The sequence below is a fragment of the Penicillium odoratum genome (assembly GCF_028828045.1).
Source record: "Penicillium odoratum strain IBT 22623 chromosome Unknown utg000005l_segment0_segment0, whole genome shotgun sequence".
Lineage (NCBI taxonomy): Eukaryota > Fungi > Ascomycota > Eurotiomycetes > Eurotiales > Aspergillaceae > Penicillium > Penicillium odoratum.
Window position 1 is genome coordinate 503,209 of NW_026643147.1, and position 24,107 is coordinate 527,315.

Genomic DNA, 24,107 nt, shown 5'->3' on the forward strand with positions numbered 1-24,107 from the left:
CTGCATGAAAATAATCACAAACCCAAAAGCGCTAGAAGACCCTTTCCTTGGAGTTGAAGTTCTTCATCCACTTTGATCCACAACTTCAACCGAACATCTGAGTCATGGCAATAAGACTGTGCCGGCGCTTCCCAGATGCGATTGAAATACATCCCACCACGCCCGACCAGCGGGCTCGTGGCTGCATGCGTAATAGCCAAGCTACCCTGTTGCGGAGTGATTCCAAAGAAACGCGGGAAGAACGCAAAAACTCGATCTATCAAATTCCCGTTCTTGCTGGTCTCCCAGATGCCAGAGGCGACAAAGCCAGGATGGACTCCGTTAATTATGATATGGCTGTAGTCAGGGTGCCTTAGGCAGCGGGACTGCAGCTCGACAGCCCACATCTGAATATATAATTTGTTATTCTGGTAATCGTTTCCTTTCATATCCGGACCACCATTGAAATGATCCAAGTCGAGAACGCCGAGGTGATGAACGCATGACGTGGTGCAAACAATTCGGGGCTCGACACTGCGCGCCAGAGATGGGATGATTCGGAGGGTGATCAAGACATGGGATAAAAAGTTGACCTGATGAACCTTCTGGAAACCATCTTTTGTCATGTCTGATTTAGCAGTCGATGGGAGACCGGCGTTGTTGCAGAGGATGTCCAGGGGGCGGTCGCTTTCCAGCCATCGCTGACAGAAGGCCTCCACGCTGGTGAGGTCTGCCATGTCCAACTCCCACCATTCTATCGTTGAGATGTGTCCCTGTGCCTCGGCAAGGTGCTTGCATTCTTCCAAGGCCGCCGTGGGATGTAATTCCCAATCTGGTGGATCGCGACACGCTAAGATCAGGTTTGCGCCCCATTTCGCGAATGATTTGGCTGCTTCGAGTCCAACTCCGTTGTTGGAGCCAGATATGATAATCCATTTTCCTTGTAGCTCAGGTTCCTGCACAGGGGGTTTGAGAACAGTGACGTTGAGGCCTCTTGCGGCTTGGATCGTATTTTGTAAAGAAGCTAACATAATGACTCGCAATCGATAGAAAAATCCGATTGAAAGGGTGTTCTTTCCCATTCGATGTAATCGGCTCTCTGTGTTTCAGAACATTATCAGCCGATTTGACCTCAGTTTACGCCCCCATCTCGACCTCAGTTTAGGCTCCCATCAATGCACAGCTTATTTCAGGCAGAGCACTTTGTCGACAGTGAATATGCAGTCAAAGAGACTGCAGTTACTTTAAAGAAAAGGACGGAAGATGGAATACACACCTTTCTAAGAGGAGATTGATGAGGAAAAGAAAGAGGAATAGGGTGAGGAAACATGCCATCCTTGCACTATTACTGACAAGCTAGACCTAATTTGGTATCAACAAGATAGCGCTTGCAAGGCATCTAAGTTGCCTACCTATAACGTTTCATATGTTTCTTTTACAATTGTTGAGATATAAAAGATAATACTTTCATGCTTCTCTACATTAGCTCATACCCTACGTTAGCGTAAGGACATAGATGACACAGCCCCAATTCAATACTTACCCTATGTACAAGATAAACTGCCTAATTCATCCACTAAGAAGCAGCCTTCCACTCCAGGGCCCCAATGAGATCTAAAAACTACTTCCCTCCAGCCCTCGCTAACGCATTGCACGTGGAGATCTCTGTCGTTATGTCTTACTTTTAGTCACCCTTAGCTCTGAGGTGCTTTGAACTGTTAAACTATCCTTTTGTTTGCTATTTGAGATTGATTTTTAATATTAATCAAGGAAATGCTACCCTGAATCTAACTGCCTCCTTAAGCCTTGTTGATGTGCTGGTACATGTACTTAATTGACACCTAGAAATAATGGCAACAATCTGGTTATCTTATCGGTGGCGCATTTCCATTCTTCCCATCCGCGCATTTTCTCTCCTTTAGCATCACCATCATTCACAATGGCATCTCACTGTGCTGCCTCATACAGGCTGGCCCTGCCGACAGTCTTCCGCAGCCTGTTCCGCTCTGATGCTCCTCAAAGTCTGCGCCCTTCCCGGTCCGTACGCAATTCGCAAGCGCTCCGCCAATCTAGGTTGTTCACCTCGACCACCCTATTCCGCCAAGTTGAAGAACAATCGCAAGATGCAATCTCCAGCTCCAAGTCCGCGAAGGCATCCGAGCCCGTTGCAGAATCGAGCACAACCTCCGAACGTTCACTCAAGAACTCGGTGAAGTCATTCAAGAAGAAGACCGATTTCAAGAACAAAGATCACAAAGATCGCAAATTCTCCAAAACTTCCGACATGGGCAATAAATTCGACAAGAAACAGGAAGCGTCTAAGAATAAGAAGCGTGAACCATGGAAGACTCAGAAACATGCCCTCGACAAGAAGTTCCCCGGTGGTTGGAACCCTCCTAAGAAGCTTTCCCCTGACGCTCTTGACGGAATCCGAGCCTTACACGCAAGTGCCCCGGAGCAATTTACAACTTCGGTTCTGGCAGAAGAGTTCAAGATCTCACCCGAGTCTATTCGTCGCATTTTGAAGAGCAAGTGGAGGCCGAAACCTGAGGAGATTGAAAGTCGGCGTACTCGGTGGGAGGCGCGACATGAGCGGATCTGGGGTCATATGGCTGAGCTGGGTCTCCGGCCGATGACCAAGAGTTCTCAGTCTTTATCTGATTCCAAGATACTGTATAAGAAGGATAAGGGTTTGGAGGATATTGAGGATATTGAGGATACGGGAAATAAGGAGGATACGAAATAGAGGCTGTATTATCTTCAAATTGGGGTAATGTTCACTACGTACCTCGTCGGCAAGCAAGCCATGTATATTATAGTGCTTTAGCAGCAACACAACCATCTTTGAATAAATGTTTGAAATTGATCTCAACCTTGGAATGTTTTCCTCAGTATCTTTCGATCAAGACTAACTCGGTGCTCATTTTTTTCATATGTTCTTTCCCGGCACAAGTGATCCGTGAAGAATTTGAATATGTATCTTCCAGTATGAATACTTCAATGGGTACATGTACTAGCTCCCTCGTTATCCTTCTGAGTTGTTTCGGTAGGCTCATGCAGTTTATCCCATGAAATAGCCAGGTAGAAGTTGATCGTAGTGTAAGAAAGTTGTAGTTCTCTAGATAGTCATATGGGATAGATAGTCATATGGGATAGATAGTCATATGGGATAGATAGTCATATGGGATAGATAGGATACATCTGGAAGAAATGATTTTTTGTTCGCATTAACCTTGGAAGCAGGCTAATATAGAGCTCCGGGTTGTTGACCCTTGCCTTTGTAGAATTTCTCCCTACCAGCTTGATCTGACATGGAAATATACGTACCGGAATCAATAATATCTTCACACGTTCTATATATATTCCATCTGGATTATTTGATCATGTTTCCTTTGTTACTGCAATATTGAAAAAGTTGAAGGTAATCAAGGTAGACTTCGCGCTTTGAACTAAGTTGAACTAATCCGAACCGGAGCTCGAACTGTGGAGGCCCGTCACGCAACTCGCTGATCTCCACCTCGGCAGCAAATGTACCTTGCACCTCGAACCTGCGCACATCATGGCGCTTTCAACGTGACAGGTCTCGAATGTCGACACACTCCTTATGATCTGCTTTAATCGCTTGTCAATTCCTTCGCCCCGCAAATTGAAGATCCACCTCCGAGACAGCCTTCGGCCCACATGCTGACCGCGCCGCCATGCCATCCAACATCCAGGTCTTCGTGAAATGGAAGGACCAAACAATCTTTGCAGGGGAGGACGTGGAATGTACTATCACATTCAAAAATATAGCAGAGGTCAGGCCTGATGCCAGCTCTGCTGAGAACCAGCATCATCGCAAGCCGTCTCGAGTCGCCAACCATTCCAGCAACAATAACTCCGACTCCTTCTTTGGCTTCAAGTCGCCCCAAAGACTCTTTTCAGATCGACGATCCTTCTCGATTGGCTCTCCAAGACGGCCACCTGCCCACCGAACTGCTTCATCCCTGAGCTCCCCACTCGTCACCTCTCAGAGCTTCCCGCCCGCCGGGAGCCCCTCCTCCACCCCTCGAAGCTGGCAGCCTGGACACAGCAATAAACGATCGGTATCAATTCTTTCAATTGATAGTGAAGGTCAGCCGGATAAATCATCTTCGCCGCACTTGAGTCGGGGCAAACCTGCAAGGAGCCATGGGCGCTCAAGCAGTCTCCAAATCGTCCCCAGGAGGCATGATAGCTATGATGATTCATATAAAAAAGGTATGCTCGACGCGTCAGTATAATAACCAGGGGTAATGAACTAACAATGGTCATTGTCTAGCGGCCAGGGCTCCCATGCGTGGTCTGCCACTGAGGGAGTCTGACGAATCTCCCCCTGGGAAGCTACGAGTTGACACCAACGATCTAGGAGGCACAAGTCGTCCTGTATCCATTGCAGAAAGCCCTGTGGATCCAAAAGAGCCGTTACGCCCTGCACGAAGACCTCCGCTACCTTCCTTTGATTTCAAGTTCCCGACCACTCCAAACCAACCCAATCACCCCGCCCCGTCCCCCTCGCCCAAATCCGCACGACTCCCATCACCAGGGAAAATCCCGCGGAGAGATGCTTCAGGGTTGGGGCCACCATCGCATCAACAGGTCACGCGCATTATATCGGCCACCAGTGTGAATGGAAGCAGCCGAAGCAGTGGCGAGTTCTACTCGGTCAGTGATCAGTCGACAGAGACATTGGCATCTGAATATACAAATTACTCGGCACAGGGAGGACATGCACCGTCTCCTGTCCGACATGCGCGACATCACTCGAGTATAGTGCCTTCCATTTCTAAGTCCGCAGACAGCCAAGCGCTGCTGATGGGCTACGCACAGATTAGTGCATCATTTACAGTCGACGGCTCCTTGGTCGACCAGTCTGTTTTTGATGAAGTCAAACGCAAGGGAGTGGTTGGTGGCCAAGCAGGCACAGGTGGGCTCCCAGGGCGACAGAGCTCCGCCAGTGCTGAGCGTTCTCGCAAAGGAGGGGGATTTTGGGGTGCGCTCAAGTGGAACGCCATTGAGGAATCCATCAACGGTCTCTTATCGAATAACGAACTCGATGGTCTCCGCGACATGCGCGGAGTTGCTTCGTCCCGCTCAATCCCGCTGCTTTCCACTCCACAGTCTCTCCTTTTTGTTGACCTGCGACTGGCACCGGGGGAAGAACAGTCTTATTCCTTTTCATTCTCCCTTCCAAGAGGACTCCCGGCGAGTCATAAAGGGAAAGCTATCAAAATATCTTACAACCTAGTGATTGGAACGCAGAGGCCTAGTGCGCCTAACGATACTCAGCGGGTCAACCGCGTCAACATCCCCTTCCGTGTATATAGCGGAGTAAATGGTGAGTGATATTCTTAATTTCAGCTTATCGCTTGCTAACATTCACAGACAATGGCGATGTCTTGGGTCATGATTTAATGTCTCCGTATGTGCTTCTGCGTGACGAAGCCAAGGTCCAAAAGGTTGGACCCAACACTTCGGTAGTTGCGAAACCCCAAAGCCTGAGTGGACTTTGGAATTCAGCGGGGGATTTCATTTCATACGTAGATGAAATTCTTGAGCAGCGTGCACGCTCCAATTCTCTCTTTCCTCCGGGTACTCTCCCAGAGCGCCGAGCAAGCTACGACGGTCCCCGTCAGGCGCTGTCCTGCAAGGATATCATCGACATGGCAATTCTTCGCAGTAATCAAGCACCTCAATCATCGCGACGCAGTCCCAATAGATTTGAGATTGCGCGCGATGGCAAACGCATTGCTGTTGTCGTCCTGAACCGTCCTGTACACCGAATTGGCGAAACCATCATTGCTACAGTGGATTTCGGCAATGCTGCCATCCCATGTTATGCTGTGCGAGCTTCATTGGAAACGTCTGAGAAAGTCGTGCCCACTCTGGCTGTTCGATCAAACGCCAGTATCCACCGAACTACCCGTCGCATTCATGCATCCTTGTTTGAAAATACCCTTTATGCCACCCGTGTGGTTTTCAGTCCTGCTATACCTATTACTGCAACCCCGACTATTCTCACCAGTGGCGTCACCCTTGATTGGGACCTGCGTTTCGAGTTCGTGACTCCGAACCTGCTCAATGAGAATGGTCCTGGGCCTTCGGGTGTAAACCTGCTTGAGTCCATATCCTCTGATGATCGTGGCAAAGTCCTTTCTGCCTTGGAGCATTTGGGCTGTGAATCATTCGAAATTTCCATCCCGCTGACTGTCTACGGCGAGAGTGTCCGGGAACCATTGCCAGAAGAGAACGACGGGTACGCTATTTGAGCGTGATCTCGATGTTATTTTGGTGACTGCTGTGTAAACAGCTTCTTGTGTATTTGTCTAAATATTCCCCTATCCGTTTGTGGATATGTTCCTCGGTCTCACCTGCATGGTGTGCCGTCACCTATCTTGATGTGAGATTCTACTGTTACCATAACATCTTTTAGGTACTTATCACATCTTCAATAAATAATTCTTGACTCCCATACATCATGAATGGTTTACAGACGTCTTAAGAAACTCGATTGGGCTTCTCGAGCTTCCAACCCCACTTATATCTAGAACATTTGAACTTGAAAGGAGTTGGACTTGTATGTGGTCTTTGTACTGTTGATTAGTGTGGAAGGGACTCGGAACGAACGGTTCTTACACTCCCAAAGGCTAGACTCTCGAGGGTATTAGGAGACGGAGAAGGAGACCTAGGAGCAGCTTCTCGATAGGTAGTATAATCCATATCCTTGAATACACCATCGCTGTTTAGTCAGATCACACCGCCAAGTGTAGTGGGGTTCTAGGTCCTAACACCAAAAATAGGTAAACATCTGAACAAACCTCAGTTCCAATATAGACTCCCATTCAATACATCAATCTTCCTACTTTGATATTTTTCATCTCCTCATCAAGCATTGAAATGTCCACCGATCCCAAATTCGACGATCTCCACAAGAGCCTATTTGAAGAAGGACTCAAAGTCCGCCGTGCCGTGGTCGGTGACGCCTACGTTGACAAAGCTCTCGAGAATGGATCATCAGAATTCTCTCGAGCCGGTCAAGAGCACATCACCGAATGGGCCTGGGGAAATGTCTGGACAAGACCGGGACTCGAGCGAAGAGACCGCAGTCTTCTCAATATCGGCATGCTGATGGCTCTCAACCGTGGGCCCGAACTGGCCGTTCATATTCGAGGTGCTCGGAATAACGGGCTGAGTGAGCTTGAAATCCGAGAGGCTATCATCCATGCTACTGTCTACTGTGGTGCTCCAGCTGGTGTGGATGCTATGAAGATTGCGGAGAGGGTGTTGAATGAGATGGCGGAGAATGGGGAGATGCCAAGGGAATTGGGATCGAAGAAGAATTGAACATTAGTATTTGATATTCATGGAGATGTTGATGTGTGATTTCTTCGTGTTTCATAGCAGAGAATGCTTCTTTCATTCTCCCTGGTCTCTTTCGTTCTCCCTTGTTTTCTCTTTCTTGAATATCCTACTCTTCTGAGTGTTCCATAGTGTGGTCCTAGTAACTACATACAAGACAGTCGCATCGGTCACTCCAATTAACGCTCTTAGCCGCCCTATCTTCTCTTTTTTGTTTGTTTTTTACACTCGATGTGCTCTCAACGCGCCAGCTTCACTACTCCTGTCTATTCACTTCCTTTTATCGGTATCCCAGTTGGCTTTTCAGTGAAAACGATCAACGAATATGCCGCAGATATCTTCCGAAATTCATCAACAAGTTTGAACTAAGTGGCTATCTCAGCTAATATTTTCTAACAGGGAAAACGGGAGCAAGATCACCACTGAAGAGGGCGGCGAAGCTGTAAGAAGAGGCAAAGTTGTTGACGATTGGGTCCATGAACATGTCATAAGAGATGGAAGTGCAAGACTCATGGTGATACCTTGTGGAAATACAGAGCCAAAGTACCGAGATGAAGCCCGTGCTGCGTTAATTTTTGTGTTCACCTTGCTTTCTAGGACTCAACTAATTGTACCCAATACAGTGCTGGGAGTGGCGGTTCACGCTCTTATTATCCAAATTTCTTTACTGCAACCCTTTATCTGCCTAAGGTTAACATCCGAGATGCCAACATAAATCTTCTCTTCTTGTAATCGGGCACATATGAGTGATATATTCGGCCAAATTCCTTTCTTCTCTAGGGTGACAAAACAAAATAAATACCTACCAGCGGTTGCAGGGCTCATTGAGGAATTAGGTGATTCTTAACAGACTCAGCAGTTCTTCTTTAGCTAACAGTCTCTAGGTATGGATGAAATATTTTTCTAAATCTCCAAAGGCGCACTTGCAAAGGCTGGAACCCTACAAAGATTCATGCAGGCCGTTTAGCTTTAGATCCCACCGATATGACGTTGGTTGCATTCGAGGAAAGTTATGAGGAAGAGGCTTCCGAGGCAACAAAGCTGTAGTGTGTTGACCTTAGTCTAAAGGGTTGAGTACTGATTGTTTCGTTATTCTGACCTGAAGCGATGCTCGTTTGGGGTTTGTTTCTGTTGCCTATCAAATTGATCTCAATGTCGAAGCAAATAGTCTCCAGCTTGAATTAGTATTCTAACTCAAAATATGACTCACATATGTTTGGGATATAAGGTAATTTGCGAGCTGCATATCAACATGGAGCAGATAAACTTCCAGATCGGAGGTGAGAAGAATATTTCAGAGTTGGAGGTTGGCATGAGTAGGAACTAATGATAAATGGATGTAGTATAATAAATCCAACTAAGAGTCTGGTCAGCGATGTACTTGCGGTTTACTACTAGATACAGTAGATACCCGTGGAAGTGTACATATTCTCCCATCTGAACATTCTTGAAGCGGGAACATCCGACCGACTCTAATAACCCCTTATTAATTGATTAATCATACAGATCTTCAGGTAATTTGTTGTTTTATCTGCTTCTCATAACCTAGAATTCTCTTATTTTGTGAATTTGAAAGCAACTGAATAGGGTATAGATTGATCTGACGTAGTTGTGGTTGTCTGGGGCAACGGGTTACTGCATCCATGGATTCGATCGCTTTATCTGGTGGAGCTGAAACCCGATAGCACTTCTTCCCTTGCACCTGCGCGCATCGTCGATCCTGTCTCAACCTTGGGTTACTTGCACAGTAACGTATATCCTTAATCACTTTGAGTACGGCATGCCAGATCTCATTTCTTGAGAACGCCACAGCTGACCCTTTGACATCGGAATGCAGGCACGTCGCGATCAGCGCTCACCCCGCCGCAATCATAATACAAGGGATTCTTTCCTGAACGAAGATGGCTTCATTCATCACCACCATGTCTGTACCCGCTCCTCCTACCCCTGCTCATTCTTCTGCTGCCTTGGGCGAATCACCGACCCGATCCCCTTCCTTGAGTCTCAGCCCCTCATTCTACCAAACCACCCGTACCTCCCATATTCCTGCTTTAGAACCACCATCCTATCTGTCGCCAGCGGTGCGCGCTCTCAAACAAGGTTGCCATGGACTGACGCCTCCCAGTAATGCACGCACAAGGGCCCCCTTCAAGCCCCGCTCTGCCGCCAAGGGCACCAGCAGCTACCATTTGAGGCAATTCGCCGAGGCTACTCTAGGAAGTGGCAGTTTGCGCAAGGCTGTGAAACTCCCAGAAGGCGAAGACTTGAATGAGTGGCTTGCAGTGAATGGTATGATCACCCGCCATCTTGCCTTCTATGCAGCTACATTTTAACACCTCGCCGTCTTCCAGTTGTCGATTTCTACAACCAGATCAACCTCCTTTACGGCTCCTTAACTGAATTCTGCTCACCGACCTCATGTCCAGAGATGAAGGCAACTGATGAGTATGGTGGACCTTGAAGATAAGACTTCGGCCCGATCCAGGCTAACGGAGACAGATTCGAGTACTTATGGCAAGACTCAGAGAACTTCAAGCGACCAACAAAGATGTCCGCACCAGAGTATATTGAGCACCTGATGACGTGGGTACAAGGCAATATCGACAACGAACAGATGTTCCCGAGTCGAATCGGTATGTATAAAGATATCCTGTGCTCATGGACCATTACTTATGAGATATCATAGGCGTTCCTTTCCCCAAGACCTTCCCTAGTCTTCTTCGTCAGATCTTCAAGCGTCTGTACCGTGTCTACGCCCATATCTACTGCCATCATTACCCAATCATCGTCCACCTTGGACTTGAACCGCACCTTAACACCAGCTTCAAGCACTACGTCTTGTTTATTGACGAACACAAATTGGCCAGCGGGAAAGATTACTGGGGTCCACTGGGAGATCTGGTGGACAGTATGCTTCGCAGTGATTGAGTTTCATTTTTATTAGTAAGAATCGTGGTCATCGGTGCATGATGGTGTTTTTTTTTTGCTTTTGATATCATCTTAACGGCCAGTGGAGATATGAAAGGCGAGGCTCTCGACGGCGTTTCTGGCGTGAAGCATGCATTACTAGTCGATTTATGTACTTTTTCTGTTTACCGGCCTCGTCAGTGTCTTGACGTGAACGTCTCGGATAAAGGACCTGCATCTAGGTTTTATGCAGCTTTTATCACTTGGCCAGTTCATGGCTGCTTTGAGTCTGCTGACATACTCCTTATGGTTCCGAAGTAAAATGCCGTGCTTGGAGGATTTGAGGATACTGTGTGGTAGTGTTGTGTCGTCTCAACGAATTTTCATGACCTTCATGTATTCATTTATACATTAGTTAACAATTATAAACACTTTAATGATACTTTTCAAATCAATTCAGGATACTTGCGGAAGCCGGGCTGACAGTATCAATGTTGTCGATTTATCCAATGCTGAAAAGCAGCGAAAATCGGGCCGCTTACCTCATCCACCACGTGATCCGGGAAGAAGTCGGACCTCCAACTCAACCTTCACGACGCACCCGACCGCCGCTCGCATCTCCCCCCATCTCAAATCTCTTGGTCTCCTCCCTCCCCGAGGCTCTCCTCACACTCAATTCACGATGATGTCCGCACGTGTCGCCCGCGCTGGCCTGCGTGCCACCCAGCAGTTCTCCGTCGCCCGCCCGGCCTTCAACGGTCTGCGCACCTATGCCACCCCGGCCCAGGATGTCCGCCCTCCCGTTGCCCTGTTCGGCGTTGACGGCACCTACGCCTCTGCTCTGGTATGCCTGTGAATCTTTCGATGACTCGACTCCCGCGATATCAATTTTTTCGCGCGACTCCGTGTCTCCCCGGCCCCTCCCATCGTGCACCCCCTCGGTCTTCAATTGGAGATTGAAGCTTGCAGGACGCAACAAAACCCTATACGACAGGCTTCTAACATTTTATTCTTTGTAGTACACTGCCTCCTCCAAGTCCGCCGCTCTCGAGCCCACCGCCAAGGCTATCGCTGCCCTCGGCCAGGTCCTCAAGGCCGACAAGAAGCTCGTCACCATCCTCGGCGCTCCCACCCTGAGCAAGGCCGACAAGGCCTCTATCGTCCAGGAGCTGCAGAAGGTCGCCGGTGCCGACAAGGCTGATATGATCAAGAACTTCCTCGAGACCCTTGCCGAGAACAACCGTCTCGGTGCCCTCGAGGGTGTCTGCGAGAAGTTCGCCATCCTGATGTCCGCCGCCCACGGCGAGATTGAGCTGAACATCACCTCCGCTCAGGTGGGTGCCCGGTTTCTTGCGTTCTGGGGGATATTTCAATGTTTACGAATGCTAATTTTATCTTGTAGGAGCTTGACACCAAGACCATCTCCCGTCTGGAGAAGGCTGTTGCCAAGTCCGAGTTCAGCCAGGGCAAGAAGCTCAAGGTTGTCACCAAGGTACGTTTCCCAATTCATTCATTAGCTTCTGGAACAAAACTGATTATCGCAGGTTAACCCCGACCTTGTTGGTGGACTTGTTGTCGAGATTGGTGACCGTACCGTTGACCTTAGCGTCTCCTCCAAGATCGCCAAGATGAACAAGGCTCTTACCGATGCTTTGTAAATGTAAAATAGCCCTTGAGATTTGTGGGGAGGATGTGATTAGATATAGCATCGCCCTGCATGAACGGTAGCGTTTGATGAAAGCGGAAAGGGAGTCTGATTGGACGCTCTCTTTGTTTTCATTTCGTTTGTTTCCATTATTTGTGAACTGCACAATACACTTTTTCATCTTAATTGGTTCTGTATGATTTATATGATAAGTATCAAGTTTCGAACCCAACGCCCTCACTTTCCACTTTCACAGTTGGTTTGAAGTCCGCAAACGGAGTAGTATGAAATAACTTATATGAACAAAGCAAGGGTCAAGTGTTTCGGATTTCAGGTTTCAACTGATCCTACCGGCATGACATATATAATACTGGAATACAGTACAATGACCGGCTTGAAAGATGATCAATCATCTATCCCTCCGTAGCGGAGCTACCGATTCCGCAGTGAAGCAAGGGGCAATCGGCCCGACATGGCGTCGATGCTTCACATCTGACCAAATATCATGATTGGCTACAAAAGTTGAAATCGGGCCTACATGTCATTGAAGATCTAGCAGGTAATATGTAAGTAACAAAAACTCGGATTACGCCGTAGCAGTGCCAACAAGGCAGAAAATGGGGATTCTGATGCAAAAGCGATCGAAAAAAAACGAACGAGACCGCAAACAATAGCGCGGAGCGGGGCGGGTCCCTGCCACGAAAACCACGGGTCTGTCTATAGCCCCGTCCATTCGGGTATACAAAAACAAAACAAGAGGGTACATTTGAGCAGCGATAGCGATGGCAAAAGCAATAGCAAAAAAAAAAAAAAAACGCATCAATATTCCCCTTTCTGCGTTCAAATCACAATCATGCCTCCGTTTGCTTCGGCTCTGGTCGGGAATTGTAAGATTCCTCGGAAGGAACTAATGTCTTGCATCAGTCTTGCCCTTTGGGATATATTTCGCAATCACCGGACTACAAGTTCAGCGGTTACAGGGATGACCGAGATGACTCATCCTTACCGGTTGTCTGGCTATGTCCTCGGGTTGACTGTGAGACCCCTTGGAGCTTAAGCCGCTCTTCGGCCTCGCGGATACGTTGCTGCAGAGCCTCAAGCTCACGGCTTTGAATCATCATGTACTGTTTCCTAATTTCCAGGTCCGGGGTTAGTTTTTCGTTCCTTTATATCGAACGAATATAGAGGTGAGATCATGTTTGTGACTCGAGTTTTGGGGGGTAATACTTACTTCTGGTCGACGGTCTGGGAGAGGTGGTTTACATCGCTGTCGAGCGAGAATGCGCTGTCCAAAGCGCTGGAAAAGGCCTGCGCCATGGTCCTGCCATGTGTTGGTCAACATCCTTGTTCGGGGTGAGCTTGGCTGTTGGGTGAGACGCACGACTGAGGCCGAATCTTGGGCTTCCACTCTTGCTCTGTGCCGGACATTGTGGAGCTTTGGTTGATGGCTTAGAAAGTTGGAAGTATGTTCAAGCTGATAGCTTGAAGCTTGAAGCTTGGAGCTTCGAGAAGGTTTTTGCTTGTCCTGGGGTATGTGCGACTGTCGGGAGGGGCAGTACGTGGCCAAGAATAAGAATATACCTTCTTTCAAGGATGTAGGAAGGACGAGGACGGAGACCTGGACCAGCCAAGGGTCACAGGAGGGTTGAAATTATAAGAATAGTAGACTCTGGAGTGGATGTCAGCTTTGAAGCTGAGAGTTGTAGTTGTGTATACTTCGGGAACTCCAAGGAACGGGAGGGGGGGTAATGTATCACGAAGGGTAAAGGGGGAGGGGGCAGTTTTGATACATACCGGAGATATACAATGCACGGATAATTCTGAGGGACTGGCAGCGGGCCCTTGCGGTGATTGAGAGTATCTTCGGAAATAGCTTTGAGGAATGAGGGGGAAAGAAGAGAAGAAAAAAAGAAACTTCAAGCTGAAGGAGGACGATCTTAACCCACAGACTATCTTACTAGTCGCCGGCGTGGAGGTCAAAGAATATCCACCGGCAAGGGGAAGTGTGTCATGGTATTACAAGGGGGCTCTTCACGTCATTGGGGGGGGGGGATGCGGGAGATCGAGTTAGAGCCACTTAGGCGGGATTAGCTGTCTACACTACTGCCATCTTTCAGGGGGATGTCCCGAAGTTTGATTAGATCCACTTTGTGGACAAAAAAGGGGGTTTCACTTGATTGCGACTGGGTGACTTTTAAGGGGCATACTTTATTGGAAAATGGGAATGAAGATTACACATAAGCTTGATCTATAGCCTACTCTATAATCAATCTATACTAGTAGATTGTAGATAATATTCCAGCATAGTGGTATCAGAAGAGTATTGTAATCGATGGTTGAAGTATACCCCGTAAATGCTATAGATCAAGTAAACAGAAGAATGCGTGGCTCTAGCAACCATATCATGTGACTTTGACAATACCGTAATTTACTGTACACCAGAACCTGCAACCTGGTCACGTCGCGATCACTTTGTACTGAAACCCACCTTTTCATCACTTTCTCATCGGGAAACTTCGCGATCTTCCCTGGTTTGGGAGCTTAGGGTCGGTCTCCTTTGAAAACCCCGTCGCGTGCGCTTCTTACCCCTCCATAACACCCCTATCCCTCCACGCGACCGACATCCGTTTCTAGCCCGATCGAAATCTTCACACGAACCACCCTTCCGCAGTTCCTCTCCACCAACCACCGTGGCCCCCATCCCTAAAGTTCTCCTCCCAAACGGCCACCCGGGTGGGCAATGGGGAATGCCTCCTCTGTCGGCCTACACTCCTTTTGAATCCCTGCTCTTCTTTCAGTCCCTCGCGACCTCCGATGTGCGCCCGGCGAGCTTTGCGTCCATCTCGAGCCTATTGAGCGCCAACCCGTTAATTCGTGACAATGCCGCGTTTAGTGCCGATCGCCTAAGCCCTGAGGCCCTGGAGGACCTGTATTCAACCCTGCTGCGCGATGGATTCGATCGGGATACGGCCAAAGGCTCTAATGGAGTACCAACGGAAAGTACGACCACCAATTCGAAGAAGCGGAAGATCTCCAGCCCGCGACCAGAAGGATTGGCTGATGGAGTTACCCATGCCGTGCGGGTGCCAGAACTAGTGTCGCATCTCTATGCACGGTATAGAGAACTAGTGACAAAGGAAATTAGGGAGAATGAAAGAGAGTACGATGCGATTCAGGACCAGATCCAACGTATCAAGAAAGAGGCGCAGGATTCATCCGCTTCAGTCGAAGGAGTAGCTGATGCTGCACCACCAGTTACGAAACCCAAACGCCCAGAACCGAAGGATGTGGATGTGAAGCAGGAAACCCCGCGTCGAGAGCACCCTGGACCGATAGCTATCCCTGCAGCTGCGAAAACATGGGCAAAACCGACAGAGCAACTGCCTATCAAGCCACCTGTTTCTGCTTTGGATTCAAAAGAAGGCCAAGAAATACCTGTTCAGCCGTCTAGCAAACCCATCGCACCAGTGCCACCACCCCCACAACTGCCACATTCAGCTCTTCAAGGCGCGCCGCATGCTATCCCATCACCGATTGCGCCTCGGACTCAAGTAGCTCCTACAACGCCTGCTCCAGCACAACGACCTCCTTCCCATCCATCACAGCTTGCACCACGTTCTATCTCAGGAACTCCAGCCACAGGGAAGCCGAGTGCTCCAGATGTCTCGACCCCCCAACCAACTCTTCCTCAGCCAAGCTTCCAACAATGGCAGCTTGAACCACCTCCACAATCTCCATACTCTACCATTTTACCCAATACCGCAACTCCGCAAGTCAATCCCACATCTGCCAAACAAACTCTACCACCCCCCGCCCTACCCGCAAGCCAGCACAAGCCCTCGGTCTCGGCCGTACCCAGCACCCCTGGGCCATTATCATCGGCCGCTCAAACCCCTGTTCCTATCGGCCACCCGCGAATGTCACAAACACCGAGCGTGGTCATTCCTTCATTCTCTGAATCACGCAGTTCACGGCCACGGCTCTCTATTGATACACCGGGTTCCTCGACACCATGGAAGAGAACTCCCCGCCTGAGTATTCCAGATTCTCCAGCATCTCCAGTCCGACCTCTACCCGAGGATGTCAGTCCTATAAGTGAAAGAGCACCTTCTCCCGACGGCATGGAGATGTCGCCTCCCCGAGGAAAGAAATCTCGCCGTGGACCGGGGCTGGATCAGAAACCGCTCGCGAGCAATAAAACTGAGAAACCACCTTCCACTCGGAAGAGACGAGCCGCTAGCTCCGCTTCAACACAGAGTCGAGGTCGATCTGTGGCCTCACGTGGCATGTCCCCAGTGCCGGACGATCCAGAGCGTGATTTGCGCGCCTCGAAGCGCCAGAAGGGTGGCACCACAAGCGCTGAGGAGACTCCGAAGGCACGTTCCAAGCGCAAGCGAGGGCCGAGCGAGTCAGCCGAACAAGAGTCTACTCCTTCAGAGGGGTTGAGATTTGACACATCTCGGTATGTGATGTGTGCTCGTGGTTTCCATCGGACAGCTGGGACAATTTTGAATGACGTGACCACTCATAAACTTGCTTCTATTTTTGCTAAACCGTTGGGGGAACGAGATGCTCCGGGCTACCATGATCTTATTTATCGACCTCAGGATCTTAAGACCATCAAATCTGCTGTTCATCAAGGCAGTAAGGCCGTGGCTATGGCAACAGAAGCAGTCAACACACCTGCGGGTGATGGTGAATCTCCAGCGCCTGGTGCAGGGGCCTCATCGAAGAACAATGCGCTCATGCTGCCCAAGACTGAAGATCTCCTCCCTCCAAAGGGCATCGTGAACTCTGCACAATTAGAAAAGGAGTTCATCCGCATGTTTGCAAACGCTATCATGTTCAACCCGGTTCCTGAGCGCGATTTTGGTCCCCACTTCCCAATGATCAATGACCGTGGCTCTCGCGAGAGCTCCCAGTCTGGTGATGGTGATGAGGGTGGCATCATTCAAGATTCGAGAGAAATGTTTGAAGATGTCGAGCAAGCTGTCAACCGATGGCGGGCTGCTGAACGCGCCTCGGAGCGAGCTTCGGAGGAGCTGGCGAACAAGAATCTTCTCGCCCTTCGCCGTGGGAGTGTCAGCGATTTCAACACCGATAGTGCCGATGATTTCAAAGGCTGATGGATCGATTTTACCCATGTATAACTACAGTTTATGATTTCAGTTTTTTATCAGAAGCGAATCGATATTCCCACTGGAGCTTTCAGCTGCCAGTTTTCTTAATCTGTTAATGATATTTACATCAATCATAGAAATATGCAAATAAAGAAGCATAGCGTTGCTTTACTTGGCTTTAGCATGACGGTATTACTGTCATATAAATTCTTCGTGATCTTGATCAAGTCTGCATTCCATGCGTTGATCCTACTAGACAAGGCTGTCTACTACTACGATCGCAAAAGGCAAGCCAAGTTCATTTGAAGAGTAGGTAAACTGATCACAAAAAGGTGATGGGATATGAGAGAGATTAAATTACGTCTACGAACTGCCATCTACTTTTACCAGAAGTGAAAATCACATCAACTTGCATTCAAACTCGCGAATAAAGAAAACAAAGAATGTGCAATCTGACATGAAGCACGAAAGGAGACTTTTTTATTCCTTTACAATTTTCGACCTCGTAGACTCTAGGGCTTGCAATATGCAGTCAGTGCTTGACCCTCCTTTATCAATGCCTGTAGAAGATAGCAAATGCCGCCACCGCATAAAATATCCTGGAGGGTTCACATTCATAAAAGAAAGGTCAAAAAGCACAAGTACGGAAGCTTGACTGGTCGCAGGTTCCCCAAAGGTATCGTGTCGACAAATCTAACACGTTAATGGAGCACAAGAACGGGTAGAGTCTCATTGCTTCCTCTCGACACCCTACTTCCATAATCAAATTTTGAGGGTATCAATGTTGAGTTCCTTGTCACCGACAGCAACAGTATTCTTAGCAACACGCTCCTCAAGCGCCATTCTTGCACCAACAAAGTCGAACAGAAGCTGAGTCAAATCATTCATCAGGTGTTCATTCTGCTTGATCAAGTCGACAAGGACGGGGATCATCTTTTCGAAGCTTTGCTTTGACTTAGCAGCTTGCATCCTCTCCAGTTGCTTCTTCAGAATAGGTAACATCATATTGTTCTTCTTGACACCAGAAAGATGATTGGCAATAGGCTTGATGTAGCTCGCGATACTCTCCAAATTGTCAGCGGCTTCCTCATTGGGAGTGTGGGGATCGAGGAACTCCTTCAGCTCGATAGGGGCGTTCTTCTTCACTTCGTCGGTGTATCTTTGAGCTTGCTTGGTAACATCGAGCTGCATTTCGAGGGCCTTGATGATATCTGCGTAGTGCTTGGTGCAGGTAGCTCGAAAAGCTGCGATTTTCTCGGGGGTCCCAGTCATTGCATCAGGGTCCGCTGCGGCGGCGGAATCAAGTCCTATGTATCTCGATTAGTGAGGGTGTACATGATCAGCATTAGTTTGATATTCAGATGTGATGAGTGCTTACGCTTGAGATCATCGAGGATGGGCCCGAATTTGATTTCTTCGAGAGCAGGGTTCTGCTTTGGCGTAGTGAGATGATCGGTGGTGTTTTCGGGAGCAGGCTTCTCATCTGGCAGAGTAGTGGGATCCATAGCTGCTTTGGGGATTGATAGAGTGGAGGAGTCCATGGTTGTGTTGCGTAAAGTGAGTAAATGATGAATGAGATGAAGGGTGAATCAATGAGATGAGGGAGAAAGAAGAAGATTTAAAGAAGCAGGAAGAAATCTGGATGCTGGTCAGATCATCTATCACCGTGTCTTGTCTGAAGTAAAGTTAGGGCAGGAGTAAGAAGTCTAAGGAGAAGTCGAAGCAAAAAAAACAATTCATATTAAACCTGCATTATTTCAGTATCTAGCTTAGACCTGATATTTTCAAGGCGCTCATTTAAGGCTACCCCCCTAAGGTATATTATTTCTCTAATACTAGGTCTTACGAAGCCTTATGACTATTTATAGCAGGAAAGTTATAGAGATTTATGCAAATATAATTGACAGATGTGTTACTCATTCCGCCATCATCTGGCGATGGAACAGATATGTCTAAAATTTGGTACATAATACTATGAAAGTTGAATTTATAGGCTATCTTGTTCTATGTATTAAATCCGTTCAATTCTAGGCTACATCGTGCTGGACTAATACAATTCGATATCAGTGGGTAGATATATAACCGGGCATATTGTAATCTACTTTACACCTAGATATAGAAAAATGAAACCATTCAACCTCACTATGCTTTTGTCTTTGCCTATTTATGTAATAATTTAATGCCATCTAGTATAATCTGTCCATAATCATTTATCAAAGGCCTGGAAGTCTACAAATGACAAACTATGTGTGTAGAAGCTACACTATCGATTATTGCAATTTCTTTTATCGCCCTCAAACCCTGCGTAAAAAGGAAACACCAGAAGGTCGACGACTTGCATTAGTGGCATACTTAGGCAATATATAGTGAAAGCTCGGATAGGCAGTTTGGCCTATGAGCGAAAAATCGGGGAATGTCGAGCGAGAAAAGTGACGGTCCAATATCAACAGAGTTGTGATTCATTCACCATATGTATACAATATTTACATCATCTCCTGATGCACAGAAAGAGCATCAATTATTTCCCAACGCCAGCTTAATGCAATACACAAGGACTTGACTGTCAATCCGTCAACCGCTTAGAAATCGGTCACCCGGCCACCATAACTCCAATCACCGGCAGCACCCCATCGAAGAGGCTCATTCTTAGGTCCTCCAACCTCGCCAGTCTTGGGGTTCGTATCGCCCTCGAATTCGGGCTTCAGGCCTTGCGGCGCATCGGGGTGAAGCTCTTCGCCGTTGCCGTTGACCTTGATCTCGGCCTTGGGCGACTGGTTGACTTGCGGTGTGCTGAAAGCGCCTGTTGACCGCTTTTGGAGCTCTTCGAAGATCTCCTGTTCTTCCTTGGGGAGACGTGGGGGAGCGGGACCCTTTGCAAATGCGAAGGCGGGCTTGCCGTCTGCGTTGTTGCGCAAAGCACTGGTGGTGGAGATTGATCGCACCGAGACTCGACTAAGGGGAAGGCGTGTACGGGGTAGAGCAACGGAGAAGAACATTTTGAGGGATTTGTGCGTCACGAATGGAGGGTTCAAGATTCGCATGCGCGCATTGCGGCAAAGTAGGTTCCGAGTAATCGGGTGGTGACTCCGATTTCTGACTAAGGTTTGCGGATCCCGATATCGCGGCCCTTTTTATTTCCTCGGGACATCTGCGATCCGATCAGATGCTTTCTTGATTCTTTCACTGCCTCAAGTTGACAATTGATTTATTTGGAAATAATCTGATTGTTAAATATGTCTGCTATTCGTGTGGCCGCGCGCCGCCTGCCTCGTGCAACCAGACTTCCTTCCATTGAGTCACCGATCCGACGATTCGCCAGCTCAAATGCCCCTCAGGCAAAGGTATACAAATTTTTAACGCAAATGGGTACCAGATTGAGAACTAATTAGTATATAGAAGGAGTCAGCCTTGCCTAACCCTGACCCCTCACCCGATTCGGTCACATCGTCCTTCATTAAGGAACGGGCTCCGTTCATGCTGCCGACCTATGTTCGCCCCGCCCCCATGATGATGAAGGGCCAGGGCTGCTACCTGTGGGACATGGAGAACCGTCGCTATTTGGATTTGACTGCTGGAATTGCAGTAAACTCACTTGGTCATTGCGACCCGGAGATCTCCCAGATTATTGCGGAGCAGGTGTGCACTATTTGGGTTTCTATGTTGCAGGATGATTGCTGATTTAATGCGACTCTACAGGCCGAGACTCTCATCCATGCCTCAAACCTTTACCACAACCCCTGGACCGGTGCTCTGAGTCAATTGTTGATCAACCTGACCCGTGAGTCAGGTGCGATGCGCGATGCCTCGCAGGTCTTCATTTGCAACTCGGGAACCGAGGCCAACGAGGCCGCCATCAAGTTCGCCCGCAAGGTCGGCCGCACTATCGATCCCTCCGGTGACAAGCACGAGTTCGTCTCGTTCCACAACTCCTTCCACGGCCGCACAATGGGTGCTCTGTCTGCCACTCCCAACCCTAAATACCAGACTCCCTTCTCTCCCATGCTCCCGGGTTTCAAGTACGGCAACTACAACGACATCGAGCAACTGCAGACTCTTATCACTGATAAGACCTGTGGTGTGATCGTCGAGCCCATCCAGGGTGAGGGTGGCGTTAATGTGGCCACTCCCGAGTTCCTGGTGGCTCTGCGCAAGCGTTGCGACGAGGTCGGAGCTGTCCTGATCTTTGATGAGATCCAGTGCGGACTTTCCCGTACCGGTAGCCTCTGGGCTCACGCCCACCCTTCGCTGGCCCCCACCTCAGGCGAAGCTGCTCACCCTGATATCCTCACCTCCGCTAAGGCCCTCGGTAACGGTATCCCTATCGGTGCGACTATTGTCTCTGGCAAGACTGTCGCCTCGCACATCAAGACCGGTGACCACGGTACCACTTTTGGTGGTAACCCTCTGGCCTGCCGTGTTGCCTATCACATTCTCGCGCGTCTCGCTGATCCCGAGCTCCAGGCCGGTGTCCAGGAGAAGTCGGATTTGTTTGTTGCTGGCTTCAAGGCTCTCCAGGAGAAGTACCCCGATGCTATCTCGGAGATTCGTGGCCGCGGTCTGATCCTGGGTCTGCAACTATCCCCATCCGTTGGTGCCAAGGCCGGTGATATCATTACTGCTGCCCGTGAGCGCGGCATGTTGATTATCACTGCTGGAGATGGCTGCCTCCGCTTTGTTCCTGCTTTGAACATCACTGCTGACCAGATCAAGTCTGGTTTGAACATTCTGGAGCAGTCATTGGAGGCCGTCATCAAGTCCTAAACCACGGTTGATATGATTTGAACGTCCATGTTATCTGTTTGATATTCCATTTCGTTGATTTGGAGCGAAGCGTATATTTCTGTTTCCCTTTTTCTTGGTTTCCACTTCCCATGTTCATAGAAGCGGGTACGATTAGAATAGAAAAAAGTCATTTTAGGTTGAAGGTTCAAAAGTGGAGTTTACTAGTCCGGATTCTGCCAAGGCGGATACAAGATGAACGCGTGGTTGTGGAGCCCGTGGAACCTCCACCTGCCGTGATAAGCGTTGCCCTGGAGGGTTGAACCTGTGCAATTAGACTAATCAGGTGCCTGACTTTCTCCTAACTTTCTCCTGACTTTCTCCAGTTCCTATGTAGCTTATCCTCCCTCACGCGACCACCTGCTATTCCCGGTCATTTTTTTTTTTTTTTTTTTTATGCCTCGACTCGAGTCCAGCGGGGACATGCCCCTCGAAGAGACGTCACCTTCTCTCTGGTCTCGCTTCCGCGGCCGGCTCAAAGGAGCCTTCAGCGGTGCAGACCCCCGAGTCTGTATCGCTTTCTGGCTGTTTGGTTTGTCAAAGACGCAAATGAAACTCATATATCACGTCACTAACCCAATCTTCCGAGCAGGCCTTATCAATAATGTCCTCTACGTGATCCTTCTCTCCGCAGCTCTAGATTTGGTCGGTCCAGATGTTCCCAAAGGTGTCGTTCTCCTGGCAGACATTATCCCGGCATTCGCGACCAAACTGATCGCGCCATACATCATCCACCTGGTCCCTTACTCCCTCCGAGTCATTGTTTTCGTATTGCTGTCGGTCCTCGGCATGCTGGTCGTTGCGATGAGCCCAAGTTATACGAAAGGCGGTGCCATTGCGTCCAAGATTGCCGGTATAGTCTTGGCCAGTCTCTCTGCTGGTGGTGGTGAGCTGAGCTTTATGGGTCTTACTCATTACTATGGCCACTTCAGCTTGGCTGCTTGGGGTAGTGGCACTGGTGCTGCGGGCTTGGTCGGTGCTGGTGCTTATGCATTGGCTACAAACACACTAGGGATCTCAGTTCATGCTACGCTATTTGCGTCTGCTTTCTTGCCGGCTGTCATGATTGTGAGCTTCTTTTTCATCCTACCCCGAGAACCTCTGCGTGCGGCATCTCCGGATGACTATCTTTCCGTGGAAAGAGGTGAGCACCCGGGTACCGATGATGGGGATGAAGAGGTTCAAGACACTGGGCGTGAAGAGTCGGAAGGACTCCTTAGTGTATCTGCTCATTCAGATACGCTGAAATCCGTTCAAGTCGACTCTCAGGCGATCGGGTGGGACCATATGCAGACGAACCTAAGGCGGCTAGGAAAACTATTTTTCCCTTTGTGAGTTGTCTTCAGTCACGACTTTTACTATGCTAATATGTCACAGCATGCTTCCTCTACTCCTAGTGTTCATTGCCGAGTATGTGATCAATCAAGGTGTTGCCCCAACACTCCTCTTCCCTATATCTGCAAGCCCTTTCAAGGACTTCCGATCCTTCTACCCGGCCTACAATGCCATCTACCAGGCCGGCGTCTTTATCTCACGCTCTTCAACTCCATTTTTCCGTGTGCACTGGCTCTACGTCCCCTCTATCCTACAGGTACTAAACTTGGTCCTGCTGAGCCTGCATTCCATGTTTAACTTTATTCCTAATGTCTACCTCGTCTTTCTTGTGATCTTCTGGGAGGGCTTGCTTGGTGGCCTTGTATACGTCAACACTTTTGCTGAGATCAGTGATCGCGTCCCGGAAGAAGAGCGGGAGTTCTCACTCGGTGCGACGACTGTTAGTGACTCGGCTGGCATTTGCATTGCTGGATTCCTCAGTATGTCGTTGGAGATTGCTTTGTGCAGGTTTCAGATGTCCCATGGTAGGGAATACTGTCGAATGGTATAGATATAGCTTTTTTCAAATTTAATGGCTTATCACCAAGACTCAATCTGTTAATATATGTAGTCTTGCAAAGGGTACATGTTCTAAGAGATGGATACAGTCGTCATCATCGGGGCTACATAAACATGTTGAAAAGTAGTAGAGGGGGTTGACAATACACTTCGAAAGTTCCTGAGAGACTAGATCAAAGCTAGTCTAGCGTGTTTCTCAAGAGTATAAAAACTGAACATGATTTTGAGCGCGTCTTAAAGTGCAGAACATGGACATACAAAGATAGCAGCGGGTGGCTAGACGGCATAGGAATTGAGAATCATTGAGACTTTAATACATGCAGACATCGCAAAAAAGAACACTGAGCATTGATCACAAGTTACACGACTTTCTCCAGGTCACGTGCGTTGCCTTCTAATTGACGTAC

The 24,107-nt window shown here is 48.6% G+C and overlaps 12 protein-coding genes across 12 annotated transcripts; 8 read left to right on the forward strand and 4 right to left on the reverse strand.

Moving 5' to 3' along the window:
• Positions 1–14: 14 nt before the first annotated feature.
• N7520_005721 (uncharacterized protein) lies at positions 15–1,010 on the reverse strand (the record flags this gene model as incomplete). The annotated part of the gene is made up of 1 exon (XM_057139655.1): positions 15–1,010. The coding sequence occupies one exon, from the start codon at positions 1,008–1,010 to the stop codon at positions 15–17; it is 996 nt and encodes a 331-aa protein (XP_056993661.1).
• A 908-nt stretch (positions 1,011–1,918) lies between these two features.
• rrg9 (mitochondrial ribosome assembly protein RRG9) lies at positions 1,919–2,725 on the forward strand (the record flags this gene model as incomplete). Its single annotated transcript, XM_057139656.1, has 1 exon — positions 1,919–2,725. One exon carries the CDS (start codon positions 1,919–1,921, stop codon positions 2,723–2,725), a length of 807 nt encoding a protein of 268 aa, XP_056993662.1.
• Positions 2,726–3,677: 952 nt separating this feature from the next.
• N7520_005723 (putative intracellular protein transport protein (Sat1)) lies at positions 3,678–6,266 on the forward strand (the record flags this gene model as incomplete). Its single annotated transcript, XM_057139657.1, has 3 exons — positions 3,678–4,218; positions 4,280–5,335; positions 5,383–6,266. The coding sequence occupies 3 exons, from the start codon at positions 3,678–3,680 to the stop codon at positions 6,264–6,266; spliced, it is 2,481 nt and encodes an 826-aa protein (XP_056993663.1).
• Positions 6,267–6,894: 628 nt separating this feature from the next.
• N7520_005724 (CMD-domain-containing protein) lies at positions 6,895–7,341 on the forward strand (the record flags this gene model as incomplete). Its single annotated transcript, XM_057139658.1, has 1 exon — positions 6,895–7,341. One exon carries the CDS (start codon positions 6,895–6,897, stop codon positions 7,339–7,341), a length of 447 nt encoding a protein of 148 aa, XP_056993664.1.
• A 1,916-nt stretch (positions 7,342–9,257) lies between these two features.
• Positions 9,258–10,284, forward strand: N7520_005725 (Mob1/phocein family protein; the record flags this gene model as incomplete). The annotated part of the gene is made up of 4 exons (XM_057139659.1): positions 9,258–9,645; positions 9,708–9,801; positions 9,856–9,989; positions 10,043–10,284. The coding sequence occupies 4 exons, from the start codon at positions 9,258–9,260 to the stop codon at positions 10,282–10,284; spliced, it is 858 nt and encodes a 285-aa protein (XP_056993665.1).
• Positions 10,285–10,945: 661 nt separating this feature from the next.
• N7520_005726 (F1F0 ATP synthase subunit 5) lies at positions 10,946–11,921 on the forward strand (the record flags this gene model as incomplete). Its single annotated transcript, XM_057139660.1, has 4 exons — positions 10,946–11,107; positions 11,283–11,597; positions 11,666–11,755; positions 11,808–11,921. 4 exons carry the CDS (start codon positions 10,946–10,948, stop codon positions 11,919–11,921), a joined length of 681 nt encoding a protein of 226 aa, XP_056993666.1.
• A 961-nt stretch (positions 11,922–12,882) lies between these two features.
• Positions 12,883–13,336, reverse strand: N7520_005727 (uncharacterized protein; the record flags this gene model as incomplete). Its single annotated transcript, XM_057139661.1, has 3 exons — positions 12,883–13,039; positions 13,140–13,229; positions 13,290–13,336. The coding sequence occupies 3 exons, from the start codon at positions 13,334–13,336 to the stop codon at positions 12,883–12,885; spliced, it is 294 nt and encodes a 97-aa protein (XP_056993667.1).
• A 1,319-nt stretch (positions 13,337–14,655) lies between these two features.
• On the forward strand, positions 14,656–17,034 carry N7520_005728 (uncharacterized protein; the record flags this gene model as incomplete). The annotated part of the gene is made up of 1 exon (XM_057139662.1): positions 14,656–17,034. The coding sequence occupies one exon, from the start codon at positions 14,656–14,658 to the stop codon at positions 17,032–17,034; it is 2,379 nt and encodes a 792-aa protein (XP_056993668.1).
• A 756-nt stretch (positions 17,035–17,790) lies between these two features.
• Positions 17,791–18,569, reverse strand: N7520_005729 (uncharacterized protein; the record flags this gene model as incomplete). Its single annotated transcript, XM_057139663.1, has 2 exons — positions 17,791–18,335; positions 18,407–18,569. 2 exons carry the CDS (start codon positions 18,567–18,569, stop codon positions 17,791–17,793), a joined length of 708 nt encoding a protein of 235 aa, XP_056993669.1.
• Positions 18,570–19,607: 1,038 nt separating this feature from the next.
• On the reverse strand, positions 19,608–20,024 carry N7520_005730 (succinate dehydrogenase assembly factor 4; the record flags this gene model as incomplete). The annotated part of the gene is made up of 1 exon (XM_057139664.1): positions 19,608–20,024. One exon carries the CDS (start codon positions 20,022–20,024, stop codon positions 19,608–19,610), a length of 417 nt encoding a protein of 138 aa, XP_056993670.1.
• Positions 20,025–20,261: 237 nt separating this feature from the next.
• On the forward strand, positions 20,262–21,789 carry N7520_005731 (acetylornithine transaminase; the record flags this gene model as incomplete). Its single annotated transcript, XM_057139665.1, has 3 exons — positions 20,262–20,369; positions 20,425–20,664; positions 20,725–21,789. The coding sequence occupies 3 exons, from the start codon at positions 20,262–20,264 to the stop codon at positions 21,787–21,789; spliced, it is 1,413 nt and encodes a 470-aa protein (XP_056993671.1).
• A 414-nt stretch (positions 21,790–22,203) lies between these two features.
• On the forward strand, positions 22,204–23,692 carry N7520_005732 (battenin family protein; the record flags this gene model as incomplete). The annotated part of the gene is made up of 2 exons (XM_057139666.1): positions 22,204–23,138; positions 23,185–23,692. 2 exons carry the CDS (start codon positions 22,204–22,206, stop codon positions 23,690–23,692), a joined length of 1,443 nt encoding a protein of 480 aa, XP_056993672.1.
• Positions 23,693–24,107: the final 415 nt, after the last annotated feature.